At 34.1% G+C, this 14,091-nt stretch overlaps 1 protein-coding gene across 1 annotated transcript; it reads right to left on the bottom strand.

The window, feature by feature from the left end:
- Positions 1-7,485: 7,485 nt before the first annotated feature.
- bcl10 (BCL10 immune signaling adaptor) lies at positions 7,486-13,192 on the bottom strand. The gene is made up of 3 exons (XM_059343978.1): positions 12,811-13,192; positions 8,997-9,285; positions 7,486-7,970 (listed from the first exon to the last, which is right to left on the bottom strand). The coding sequence occupies exons 1-3, from the start codon at positions 12,859-12,861 to the stop codon at positions 7,570-7,572; spliced, it is 741 nt and encodes a 246-aa protein (XP_059199961.1). The 5' UTR covers positions 12,862-13,192; the 3' UTR covers positions 7,486-7,569.
- Between the last annotated feature and the right edge of the window lie 899 nt (positions 13,193-14,091).

The raw sequence follows: 14,091 nt of genomic DNA, 5'->3' as shown, positions 1-14,091 counted from the left end.
TCTGCATCAGCTCTCTGCTGTTTTTCAAATCTCAGCCTGGAGTAAAGAATAATTGTGAGTTATAAAGGTCTAAAAAACACACAGAAAGTGTTTTATTTTCTGCATTATTTAGCTATTCTTAGATTATTTGAGCAGACCTGCCTGCAGCAGCAACCATGCAGCAGATGAAGACTTTTTTAATTTTTTTTAATTTAATTTAGCCTTTATTTAACCAGGGAATATCCCATTGAGATTAAGAACCTCTTTTTCAAGGGAGCAAACACAGAATACAGTTACATATTTACATACAGACCTTAAACACGTCATGAGAAACAAGTGCATGTTGTGGAATTGGGCTTAATAACTCTTTGTTTGGATTTAAAAGTGCTCAAAGAAACAAATTCAGTTAATTTCTGATGAAGATGAAGACTTTTGAATGCAGGTACTGCAAAATCCAACTACTTAACATCTCATACTATTACGTGAAAAATAACAGCAAATAAGCAAACAGAAATGAATTAACGTGAATGTTAAATTGTAGATATAACCGGAGTGTGACACAATAATTTAACAACCCATTCCTGAAATATATATATTTAGTACAGATAGTTTTAAACTCCACATTTTGAGGGAAAAAGTATATGTAACATTATTATGATTTATCAAATCAAATCAAATCAACTTTATTTATAGAGCCCTTTAAGACAAAGTGCTGTACATGGCAGGACAGACCAACAATAAAAACAAAACAAGCAAAAACAACTAAAACAAAGCGAGTCTCATGCTGGGTAAAAACCAAATTAATCTTAATTTTAAAAAACCACAAAGAACAAATAAAAACAGAACAAAGGCTCATGTTGAGTTAAAAGCCAGTGAATAAAAATGGGTTTTAAGATTTCTTTTAAAAGCGGACAGTGAGGAGGCCTGTCTGATGTGCAAAGGTAAATTGTTCCAAAGGCTTAATAATAATAATAATAATAATAATAATAAATAATTACCTGCTGTGCCTCAGAGCGACTCAGTCTTCCACTCGGAGCTTCTCTGCCGTCTGAAGCAGCTCAGTCACCACTAAGTCATGTCATGTCATTCCGCTGCGTCACTTTAAGCTTTTCCAGTTTTTCCAAAACAGTTCAGCAGAATCTCTGCACACAGAGGAACTGTAAGCAGCTCAGATTACTCTGAGATGTAGTCAGTTACTTTAGTTATAAATGACTGTAAATGGTCATTTTTGTAATTTCTGAACACTTTCGGATTAATTCAAAATCATATTGAACTTCATACTAAAATATGGATGCAGCCACAAAAAGTTGAGTTGCACAAATATTATTTTCTCTCTTTAAGAATATCACCATAACATTTTCAGTGCAGATAATGTGCTCTTGCATATTCAGGATTTATAATTGGTCCAATTGAAATTACTGTAAAAATAAACAGATTGGCACTAACTACAGATGTACAACATGAGGAATGTTTTTCTTTTTTTTTTGTTTTTGTTTGTAACTGTTGCGTTTTTTAAAAAAAAGTCAAAAGCCAGTATGCCAGAAAAACATACTGCCAGAAAATAATCATTTCAAAATTGCTTTTAAAGACACAGTAGAAACAGTAGATATAATCGGCCAGAATTGGCATATCAAATTGTCCAATATGCACCAATACGAAAACTTTTTTCACACCGAGAATAATGCAGAAAATGGTGTTTGGGGTGAATTAAAAATGGTGTTAGCTATTTGAGGAATTTTCACAATAAAATAATCAGCAGATTAATCAGTAATGCAAATAATCATTGGTTAATAATTAAAAATTCTACATTTACATTAATTTTTGTTTTTGTTTGTAGCTGTTGTGTTTTTAAAAAAAAGTCAAAAGCCAGCATGCCAGACAAACATACTGCCAGAAAATAATCATTTCAAAATTGCTTTCTTTTTAAAGACACAGTAGAAACATTTGTATCCATGACAACATAACTTTAATCTCACTGCACTTTTTTCAAAGGTAATCTCATTCATTTTAATATTAATAAGCACTATCAACAGTCTCAGATACTATTTTGCAGACCATATTCCCAGAAAGCAAATAGGCTAAATGTTGTAGGATTTATTGGTGTTATTTCAATTATACATCCTCACTTAAACCAGTTAATAAACTGCACCATTTTCACCAATAAAGAGAGGAAACATGAGTCGAATTCATATATCAAACCTTTAGTATGCAACAGATAATGGTACATGACCAGTGGATAGAGTAACAAGCGGGGCACAGTTTGTTTTTTCACAATAAAGTTTGTGATTCAAAGACTTCTGTAGTGACGAAAAGGTAAATAAAAGCAGCTTCTTGTCGACTTAATGCTGCACAGAATGAACCGGAAGTCATAATCATATAATGGTTTGGAGCTACAGCGCTGGTCGGAGGCAGACTGGTGCATTACACACATAAAAAGGCTCAAGTAAATCATTCCAGTGTATGAAACTTTCTCACTGCATCCAAACTGTAGCTGCACACGAAACAGTTCATCAGGAAATCACACCTTCGGTAAGAGAAGAGGAGTAGAAAAGGTTAAGAGTGGGTGAGTCAGTTTCTGAGCTCATGACGTGGAAAAAAACAAAACCTCAATCAGTTTTTGGGGACCAAAATGTGTTTGAAGCATCAGAATCAACAACTATGAAGTGCTAAAAGCATTGAATGCACGCTTAAAATTCACATTTTTTTTTAACTTTGATAGTTTGGCGGAGGAATTTGAAAAAGTGTGGAGAGTTTTGTTTGGTTGTGGTTGTTTTTCTCTCTTTTGTTTTGTTTTGTTTTGTCTGGTTTTGTTTGTCAATTTACTTTTGTTATGTGGAATACACTACCAGTCAAAAGTTTTAGAACACCCCAATTTTTCCAATTTTTTTATTGAAATTCAAGCAGTTCAAGTCAAATGAACAGCTTGAAAGGGTCCAAAGGTAAGTGGTGAACTGCCAGAGGTAAATAAAAAAAGGTAAGCTTAACCAAAACTGGAAAATAATGTACATTTCAGAATTATACAAGTAGGCCTTTTTCAGGGAACAAGAAATGGGTTAACAACTTAACTCTATGGAGTCTTGGGCTATTTTGTCCATTTTTGAATTATTTTCATGTCTTTGTAAGTCATTCTGTGTCTTTTTTTGGTCATTTTGTGTCTTTTTTTAGTCATTTTGTGTCTTTTTTTAATCATTTTATGTCTTTTGGTGTCTTTTTTTGTAATTTTGTGTCTTTTATTGGTCATTTTGTGTTGTTTTCTTTATGTTTTTGTGGTCAATTTGTCTCTTTTTTGGTCATTTTGTTTCCTTTTTGGTCAATTTGTGTCTTTTTTTAGTAATTTTGTGTCTTTTTTTTGGTCATTTTGTTTCTTTTCTGGGCCATTTTGTGTGTTTTTTGGGCCATTTTGTGTCTTTTTGTGGTCATTTTTGGTCATTTTGTGGTCAATTTGAGTCATTTTTTGGCAATTTTCTTTTTTTAGTCCTTTAGTCCAACATAAAATGTGATTTTGAATCTTTTTTTTTACTTTCAAAACACTATCATGCTCAATAAAGAATTTTAAATGTTGCAAATGTGCATTAATTTCAGAGTACACTGAGACATTAAACTGCATCATTTTCAATTAAATTCTGGAAAAGTTGGTGTGTTCTAAAACTTTTGACCAGTAGTGTATATGTGAAATGTGATGTATCTTTTTTTATGAGAAATGTAACTTGGTGATCATGTTCCACTGCTGTCTATAAATGTGCAAAATTCAATAAAAATACTGTGGAAAAAAAACAAAAAACTTTGATGGTTTCATTTTAAAAATCATAATTCGAAGGTTTACATGGGGCAGATAAACTCACTTTTATTAAGGCTGTTATTATGATTTTTGAATTATCATTATTATCTTTATTTTATTTTTTTCTGATTTTCAAGTTGCCTATCAATTTAGGTATAAGTTTGTCTTTGTAAGAGTATTTTGATAGAGTTTAAATGCTTTTGCAAGGATGTGATTTTGATTTGATTTATTTAATTTTTATTTTTTAAAACCATTTCTTTCTTTTTATGTTTCGATGAAAAGACTTGACATGTTTACAAGATGTAGAGCAACATGTATGTGCTGTTTTGTTTTCCTTCAAATAAAAAGTTTAATAACAAAAATCATAATTTCGCTAATTTAAACTATTTTAAATAGGCAAAGTTATTGTATACCGGTTTATATTTAAAGAACATGTACCTTTTTGTATTATATTATATATTTTAACAACACTAGGGACATTTTTGATTATTTTTCATTTAAAAAACATTTATATATTGGCTGTGTTAATGCATATTTTATCATTCTGAAAGGTTCAACCTCAGCTCCTGGGTGAAACAGTCAGACTGTGAAAAGGCTAAAAATTCCCCATTAAAACCACAACTTTTTGATCCCACCACCTTCACTATTTTCCACCAGTTTGTGCCAGTTTAACCTTATATAACAGTTGTGTTGATTTTCATAACTTCAGTGGTTTTATGTACATAAACTGGCATTTACAGGGTTTAAATTCTGAAAATTAATTAAAAATTGGTAGTGATGATCAGGACTGAAGTTGGTTGAACTATTTAACTCTGTGAAAGTGGAAAATAATATCAATATTTAATTCTACAACAGTTTTTGACATGGAGTTTTTGTAAAAGAGAAGGTAAAAGAGAATTAAAAAAAGGGGTGTTTACAGAAAAAATACATTATACAGATTTTTTTTGGCCTTGTATCGAAGCTAAGGAAACATATTGGCACCAGTATCAAAAGCTTTAAAACAAATACTCCAGCCAAAGTGACAAATTGTCCCCATTCTCTCTTGTAAAATGTTGATTGGTACAGTAGTAGTATATCCCACATACATCATTTCTGCCTAATCAAAAGCAAGAGCCACACCAAATATAAGTTTGAGATAACAATAACAGAGTGTTTGTACAATCATGGCCAAAAATATTGGCACCCCTGCACTTCTGCCAGATAATGCACCACTTCTCCCTGACAATTGCTGCAATTACAAATTCTTTGTTATTCACATTATTACATTATTGCTTTTGTGTGTCCTTCTGGGAGAACGTCCTGTGGACAGATAAGACCAAAGTAGAGCTTTTTGGTAAAGCACATCATTGTTCTGTTTACAGAAAATGAAAAGATGAGGCCTTCAAAGAAAAAAACACGGTCTCTACGGTCAAACATGGTGGAGGTTCACAGCAAGGTTATAATAGTTTTGGATTTTTCATTAGTTTTAGTTTTAATTTCGTTGTCAATTTTTTTTTTCAAATTCAGTTAGTTTTAATTAGTTTTCAGAGTGAGTTTGCTAGTTTTGATTAGTTTTATTTTTTGGAAAATGCTTAGTTTTAGTTTAGTTTTTATTAGTTTTAGTGTTAGTTTTAGTTTTGTTGTAATGGGGTATTTGTTGGGTGCCAGATTCAATAAGGTCACAATAAATGTTTCCTTTATTTCCTTTGTCTGATCCATCTCAGCCCCAATAAATTTACTAAGTCATAAAACCAGATAGATGAAATAGATTTCATATCAACCAAAAAGGTTTATGTATGAAAAAAGTTGTCAAAGACGAAAACTAAAGACATTTTCACTATAATTTTAGTTAGTTTTGTAACCACACAATACAGTTTCAGTTAGTTATCGTTTTTTAAAAAACTCCCATTTTCATTTTTATTTCAGTTAACGGAAATGTTTTTTCAATTCTAGTTTTCGTTAGTTTTCGTTAACTATAATAACCTTGGTTCACAGATGTTTTGGGGTTGCTTTGCTGCTTCTGGCACTGGATGCCTTGACTGTTGACCTTGACCAAAGAATTTTGGGGCGCAATGTAGGACCCAGGCTGCAGTCGAATAGTCAAATTTGCTTAGGAACCTTCCTAACTGAGTGAAATGACCCGGAAGTATTATCGTAGCCGCCATGATCGCTTCCAATTATTGATTACGGTGATGTGTTATATATGAATGCCTCTGCACAATGCCTCCACATGCTCGATAGTGTGTATCACGGTGCTTTGAGGTTTGTTACAAACTGTGGAGCTCAAACTCATCACTGTGTCTTATACAGTAAAGTGAATTGGCCATCTCTATATGTGCGCCAGCTCAGCCATTGGTACCAGTTAATTTATAGGGCTATTCTTCAGATGACTCCATCTTATTTATCTTCCCTTTTAACCGTGAACAATAGGGCCTACAGTCTCCGCTCCCAGGACTTTTATCATCTTAAGGTTCCTAATGTCAGAACAGAGTTAGGGAAGAAAGCTTTTAGATTTTCAGCTCCGAATACTTGGAACTTATTGCAACAAGAGCTCAAACTCCAAAGCCTGATATCACTAAATGTTTTCAAATCCATGTTAAATTCCATCACATCCAGACTTCAGGAGTGTAGATGTTTTATTTGAGTGCAAACTCTTTTAACCATTTTTTTCAATTCAATTGTTTTTGTATGTATTTGTATTGTTGACCAATGTTTGTGACTATGTGTTGAAACGTTCTATGTGCTGCCGTTCTTGGCCAGGTCTCCCTTGAAAAAGAGATCTTGGATCTCAATGGGACAAAACCTGGTTAAATAAAGGTTAAATAAAAAATAAAAAAATGATAAGAGCTGTTCGAATTCTCTAACTGTTAAGGAAAGGAGCTTCAATGCTTCCTTTAGTATCTCCTTTAGCATAGGATACACCGGACCATCCTTTACGAAAGGAAAGGAGGTAATGCCGTCCCACAATTCCTTGCGGTAGCAGCATATAAGGCCGACCGGTCACGAGAAGAAACGACGTCATCAACATTGGCCGTGGCGTGATGACGTAGACTGAGTGTAAGTGCAGTCGGATTCTCGTCTTCTCCTAACTCCTCATGAATTCTCCTTCTCATCTTTCCTTGACCTCGTGACATTTTCCATTGAGGTTAAGGAAAAGTGGTTAGGAAAGGACTTAGGAGCTGATTTTTTTTGACTATTCGACCGCAGCCCCAGTGTCAGAAAGCTGGGTCTCCGTCAGAGGTCAGGGGTCAGAGGTCAGGGGTCTTCCAGCAGGACAATAACCCAAAGCACACTTCAAAAAGCACCCAGAAATGGTTGAAGACGAAGAGCTGGAGGGTTCTGAAGTGGCCAGCAATGAGTCCAGATCTATAAATCCCATAGAAGACCTGTGGAGAGATCTCTAAACAGCAGTTGGGAGAAGGCCCCCCTTCAAATCTGAGACCTGGAGCAGTTGGCAAAAGAAGAGTGGTCCAAAATCCCAGTAGAGAAGAGTGTCAGAAACTCATTGATGGTTACAGGAAGCGATTCATTTCAGTTATTTTTTCCAAAGGGTGTGCTACTAATTTGAGGGTGCCAATAATTTTGTCCAGTCCATTTTGTCCATTCTTGGCTTTTTTTCTCTGCTTTTTTTGTGTTGTTCCAATGCAAACAAAATAAATAAACATATGACTACCAAAGCATTTGCAATTGCAATAATTTTCTGGGAGAAGTGGTGCATTATCTGACAGAAGTGCCAATATTTTTGGCATCCATGACTGTATATGAGTGGCTGCTGATTCTGCTGGCTCGTCCCTTTTTTTTTCTGCATGAAAAGTGTCTTCTGGTGATGTAAATTAAAAGATGCTGTGTGATGTCGGAGTGAGAGAGCGTGACCTCAGCGGCTGGAAGTTTGGGTCTCCTCCGCTGCTGGTGCACCCCGGGGTGCCAGCGTCCATGTTGGACGGGGATTCGACCATCACCTCGTCCGGCAGCGGAGGAGCTCCGGGTTCTCCGGGCCTCGGGAGGCTGGAGGAGGTGGTGCTGATGCTGGCTCCGCCCACAGAGAGCACGTCTCCTCCTTTCTGTAACGACGGCAGGTTGAGCGAGCCCGCTACGTCTGAAGAGGACGGGCTGCGTTCTCCGTCCGGGTGGAAGAGCAGGGTGGAGTTGCTGGAGAAGGTGGAGGGGAGGTCGGTGGTGGTGGTGGTGGGGGTGCTGAGGCTGCTGTCAGACGAGGAGCTGGAGGCCGCCGCTGCTGTGGAGCGCCATGTGGAGAAAGAAAAAAGCAAGAAGAAGAGTTGGATAAAAGACACAAAATGACCCAAAAAAAGGACACAAAATGACTAAAAAGACACAAAATTACTAAAAAAAGACACAAAATGACCCAAAAAAGAAAAAAAATGACCAAAAAAAGACACAAAATGCTCAAAAAAAGGAAACAAAATGACCAAAAAGACACAAATTGACCACAAAATGATCAAAAACAGACACAAAATGACCAGAAAAGACACAAAATGACCCCAAAAAGACACAAAATGACTAAAAAAAGACACAAAATGACCCAAAAAAGAAAAAAAATTACCAAAAAAAGACAAAGTGATCAAAAAAGACACAAAATGACCAAAAAAAGAAACAAAATGACCAAAAAGACACAAAATGACCAAAAAAGACACAAAATGACCAAAAAAGGAAAAAAAATGACCAAAAGAAACAAAATTACCCAAAAAAGAAAAAAAAATTACCCAAAAAAGTCACAAAATGATCAAAAAAAGACACAAAATGACCAAAAAAGGAAACAAAATGACCAAAAAGACACAAATTGACCACAAAATTGACCAAAAAACCCCACAAAATGACCCAAAAAAGAAAAAAAATGACCAAAAAAAAAGACACAAAATGATAAAAAAAAAAGACACAAAATGATAAAAAAAAAGACACAAAATGACAAAAAAAGGAAACAAAATGACCAAAAAAAGACACAAATTGACCACAAAATGATAAAAAAAACAACAACAAAATGACCAAAAAAGACACAAAATGACCCAAAAAAGACACATAATGCCAAAAAAAAGACACAAAATGACCCAAAAAAGACACAAAATGATCAAAAAAGACACAAAATGACTAAAAAAACCCACAAATGACCAAAAAGTCACACAGTGGAGACAGAGCTGACTTCCAAAATGATTTGGCGACCCCCAGAAATCAATTGGGGTCCCGACCCCCAGGTTGAGAACAGCTGTGCTAAATGCCATGTAATGTAATGTAATGTAATATTAACCTCTGAGGGACTCGATCTTCTCGTTTTTGGCCTTCTGCACCTCGTCTGTGATCTTGGTGATGATGAAGTTCTGTGTGCGGGACTCCCTGATGGACTCGATGAGGGCGTCCAGGCCCCGCGGGTTCTCCGCCAGCGTGTCCAGCAGCGTGCCCGTCCTCTTGGTCTGGATGGACCTGCAGCAGATGTCCTCCGCATCGTCCCGGGACAGGATGCGGCGGGAGCGCAGGTAGTCCACGTGGCGCTCGGCTCGGATCTTGTCACAGAGGTAGTGCCGCAGTCTTATCAGGACCTAAAAATACACAGCAAAGAGGAACAGAGTGAGCTGCAGGGACCTGAACGCTAACAACAGGACAGTTTTACCTGTTTAGATTAGATGCATGTTTGTTAACACAGCTATTCTCAACCTTGGGGTCGGGACCCCAATTGGGGTCGCGAGATGATTTCTGGGGGTCGCCAAATCATTTTGGAAGTCAGCTCTGTCTCCACTGTGTGGCTTTTTGGTCATTTAATGTCTTTTTTTTGTCATTTTGTGTCTTTTTGGGTAATTTTGTGTCTTTTTTGGTAATTTTGTGTCTTTTTTTGGTCATTTTGTGTCTTTTTTTGGTCATTTTGTGTTGTTTTCTTTATCTTTTCGTGGTCAATTTGTGTCTTTTTTGGTCATTTTGTTTCCTTTTTGGTCAATTTGTGTCTTTTTTTAGTAATTTTGTGTCTTTTTTGGTCATTTTGTTTCTTTCTTGGGCCATTTTGTGTCTTTATTGGTAACTTTGTGTCTTTTTTGGTCATTTTGTGTCTTTTTTGGTCATTTTGTGTTGTTTTCTTAATCTTTTGTGGTCAATTTGTGTCTTTTTTGGTCATTTTGTGTCTTTTTTTGGTCATTTTGTGTTGTTTTCTTTATCTTTTCGTGGTCAATTTGTGTCTTTTTTGGTCATTTTGTTTCCTTTTTGGTCAATTTGTGTCTTTTTTTAGTAATTTTGTGTCTTTTTTTGTCATTTTGTTTCTTTTTTGGGCCATTTTGTGTCTTTATTGGTAATTTTGTGTCTTTTTTGGTCATTTTGTGTCTTTTTTGGTCATTTTGTGTTGTTTTCTTAATCTTTTGTGGTCAATTTGTGTATTTTTTGGTCATTTTGTTTCCTTTTTGGTCAATTTGTGTCTTTTTTTTGTAATTTTGTGTCTTTTTTTGTAATTTTGTCTTTTTTTGGTTATTTTGTTTCTTTTTTGGGCCATTTTGTGTCTTTTTTGGTCAATTTGTGTCTTTTTGTGGTCATTTTTGGTCATTTTGTGGTCAATTTGAGTCCTTTTTTGCTTAATTTTATGTCATTTTTTGGCAATTTTTTAGCACAGACAGGGAGATGTTTTAGTTGTTCTCTGCTTCATTATTCGTCCAAAATTCATCGTATCAACTGAGTTTGGGTGATCTGAACTTTGCGTGTGAGATTGTGTTCAGTGAGCGGGGGTCACGGACAATATACATGTTAAATTGGGGGTCGCTACTCAAAAAGGTTGAGAACTACTGTGTTAACATACACTGTAAAAAAAATCTGTTTCAATTTCCGGTAAAATACCGTATAAATAGCTGTGGTTGCCAGAACTTCACTGTAAAAAAATTACAGTGAGTTTTCTACTGTAAATTTAAATGTAAATACCAGCAAAAACTGTAATTTAGACTGGGTAGTTTCTTTATTTTTAACTAAAGGACTAAAAATAAGACACAAAATGACAAAAAAAAGACACCAAAAGACACAAAATGACTTACAAAGAAATGAAAAGAATTCAAAAATGGACAAAACAGCCCAAGACTCCATAGAGTTAAGTTGTTAACCCATTTCTTGTTCCCTGAAAAAGGCCTACTTGTATAATTCTGAAATGAACATTATTTTCCAGTTTTGGTTAAGCTTACCTTTTTTTATTTACCTCTGGCAGTTCACCACTTACCTTTGTACCCTTTCAAGCTGTTCATTTGACTTGAACTGCTTGAATTTCAATAAAAAACTGGAAAAATTGGGGTGTTCTAAAACTTTTGACCGGTAGTGTATATATATTTAACAGTTACTTGTTTTTTTAGTTGAAGGTTACTTGGTTTTTATTTTACTGTCACTGGTTTTATTTAACTGTTATTTATACCCCATTTATATATATATATATATATCGTGTTATATTTTAAAGTGTATAGTGTTAAAGTTTTTCTTTTGATGTGATTATATGTATAGTGTTTAAATGTTTTCTCTTCTTTTGCCATTTCTGTCTGACTATTCTTCTGGGAGCTGTGATGAACACTTTTTCCCTTCAGGGATTAATAAAGTATTTCTATTCTATTCTATTCTAAACCCTGTGGGACAAAAAATTCCCCATTAAAACCACAATTGTTTGATCCCACGCACATTGTCTTGTTGTTGTTGTGTTTTTAAAATTATTTTCCACCAGATTGTTTCAGTTTCTCCTGTTTACCCTCATGTTAATTCAACTGTTGAGTAGATTTTCAACTACAGTGACGTTATACAAACAAAGGGTTTAAATTCTGAAAATGAATGAATATAAGTTGGTTGACATTTGTATGCATTAATACCAGATGTGGAAGAAGTAATTAGATCTCTTACTGCAGTAAAAGTACTAATACCACACTGCAGAATTACTCCACTACAAGTAAAAGTCCTGCATTCAAAACTTACTGAAGTAAAAGTACAAAAGTATCAGCATCAAAATGTACTTAAAGTATCAAAAGTAAAAGTACTCGTTATGCAGAATGAACCCACTCAGATTGTTTTATATATTCTAAATATATTATTGGATTATTATTATATGATGCATTTATATAAGCAGCATTTTAATTCTCTCAAGATTTCTCAATTAAACTACTTTATAAACTGTTCTGAGGTTTTAATTAAAAAATGTCAAATGACTTTAAATTGATCATGTTTTTTATGTTAAATCTCGGCATGAAAAGTAACTAAACCAAAATGTAGTGGAGTAAAAAGTACAATATTTACCTCTAAATGTAGTGAAGTATAAGTTTAAAGTAACGTAATTTGGAAATACTCAAGTACACTTGCCCCAAAAATTTTACTTAACTACAGTACTTGAGTAAATGTACTTAGTTACATTCCACCACTGATTAATATATATATATATATATATATATATATATATATATATATATATATATATATATATATATATGTATATAACCTTTTCTTTATTGTACATACATACTTTTACTTTAGGAATGTTTTCAATGTAGGCCTTTGCATATAACAGTGTGGTATTAGTTCATTTACATAATTACAGGACATGAATACTTCCTCCTCCACTGAATATCTGATTTATTTCTGTGAAAATAGCCTTTACTTTCCAAGAAAAGTAGTTAACAAGTAAGAAAACTATGGGCAACTCATTGCATGGGACTGGACAGGCTGAGAATGTGCAGGTTTTCATTCAAAAAATGACAAAAATCTGTTTTTTGGTCAATTATGAAGTCACATATCTAACCTGCTTCTGCTCTCAATGACACATATTCTTATCTACACTGCTTCTAGCTAATGCTAATGCTTTTTATAGGTCTGACTAAGCAAACCCCCTCTTTACTAACAAAATAATATATATATAATATAATAATATTGTGTTGTTAGAGGATTGTGTTTATGTGGGGCAGAGAAGGTGTGGTGGGGTATTTCCTCCTTTTTAACAGGCCTTTAAGGCCAAACAAGCGACAAATAAAGTCCCAGCAGAGCAATAAATCGGTCTGTATTTTCCACTTATGTTAGTTTATTATAATGGATATTTATTCGGATGTAATATTTGGCTGAATTCTCGTACTCACGTCTTTTTTAATCTCTGCCATTTCATCCTCGGTGAGCTGAGGAACATCCATCCCTCTCACCCCGAAAAGTGAAAATCCAGGTGTTCCGGGTCACAAATACCGACTTTTATGAGTCAATAAGACAGTAAAAATGACATAAAAGACATGGATAAATTAACTATAGGCGATAACAAATGTAGCTCGTCATAATTTATCCTTTAAAAGTGGCGTATCCACTGTCCATTCAGCTTTTCTGTTTCAGAAAAAAAAAATCCCCGGACTTCCTGATTCTGTGGAGCTTCACGTCGACGCCAGAAAAAGAAGAGAAGTAAGTTATTATCAGCACAGTCCTCGAAACTAAAAGCTGATTTATGTAGGTATTAATCTGTTAAAAAGTTTAACATTAAGATAAAACATCTCTTACAGCGTCAAGCAGCTGTCTGACCTGCCCCGTGGTGATCTATGTTAATGGTTTTTAAGGGCTGTTTAATGTTTCTGGTACAGGTGAAGTGTTGTTCCCATCACATCCTCCAGGGGGCGCTGCAGGATCAACAGCACACCACAGCTACTCTATTACACACAGTCATCATACAAGTTTGAGGTACTTGTATGCATATATATATATATATATATATATATATATATATATATATGCATACATATATATACATATATATATATATATATACACACACACACACATATATGTATATATATATATATATATATACATATGTACATATATATGTATATATATATGTAAATATGCATATATATGTATATGTATGTATGTATATATACACATACACACACACACACATATATATGTGTGTGTGTGTGTATATATATATACATACATATTTTATGTGTATATATATATGTATGTATATGTATGTATATATATACATGCATACATATTTTATGTACATATATATATATGTATGTATATGTATGTATATATATACACACACACATACACACACACATATATATGTGTGTGTGTGTATATATATATATATATATATATATACACATACATATTTTATGCATATATATATGTATGTATATGTATGTATATGTATGTATGTATATACACACACACACACACACACACACACACATATATATATATATGTATATATATACATACATACATATATATCTTCTTACTCACGGATACATTTCATCACCGTACCTTTCCGTCGTATGTATATTTTATTCTTGTGTATAATAATGCTTTTCTTAGTAGTATTTTATAATATTGTACTATGGTATTTGGTTTTATTGTATTATGTTTTTTTA

This window comes from Centropristis striata, chromosome 11, assembly GCF_030273125.1.
Source record: "Centropristis striata isolate RG_2023a ecotype Rhode Island chromosome 11, C.striata_1.0, whole genome shotgun sequence".
NCBI lineage: Eukaryota > Metazoa > Chordata > Actinopteri > Perciformes > Serranidae > Centropristis > Centropristis striata.
Note: the sequence above shows the minus strand (reverse complement) of the source record. Positions and strands in the feature narration are given on the sequence as shown.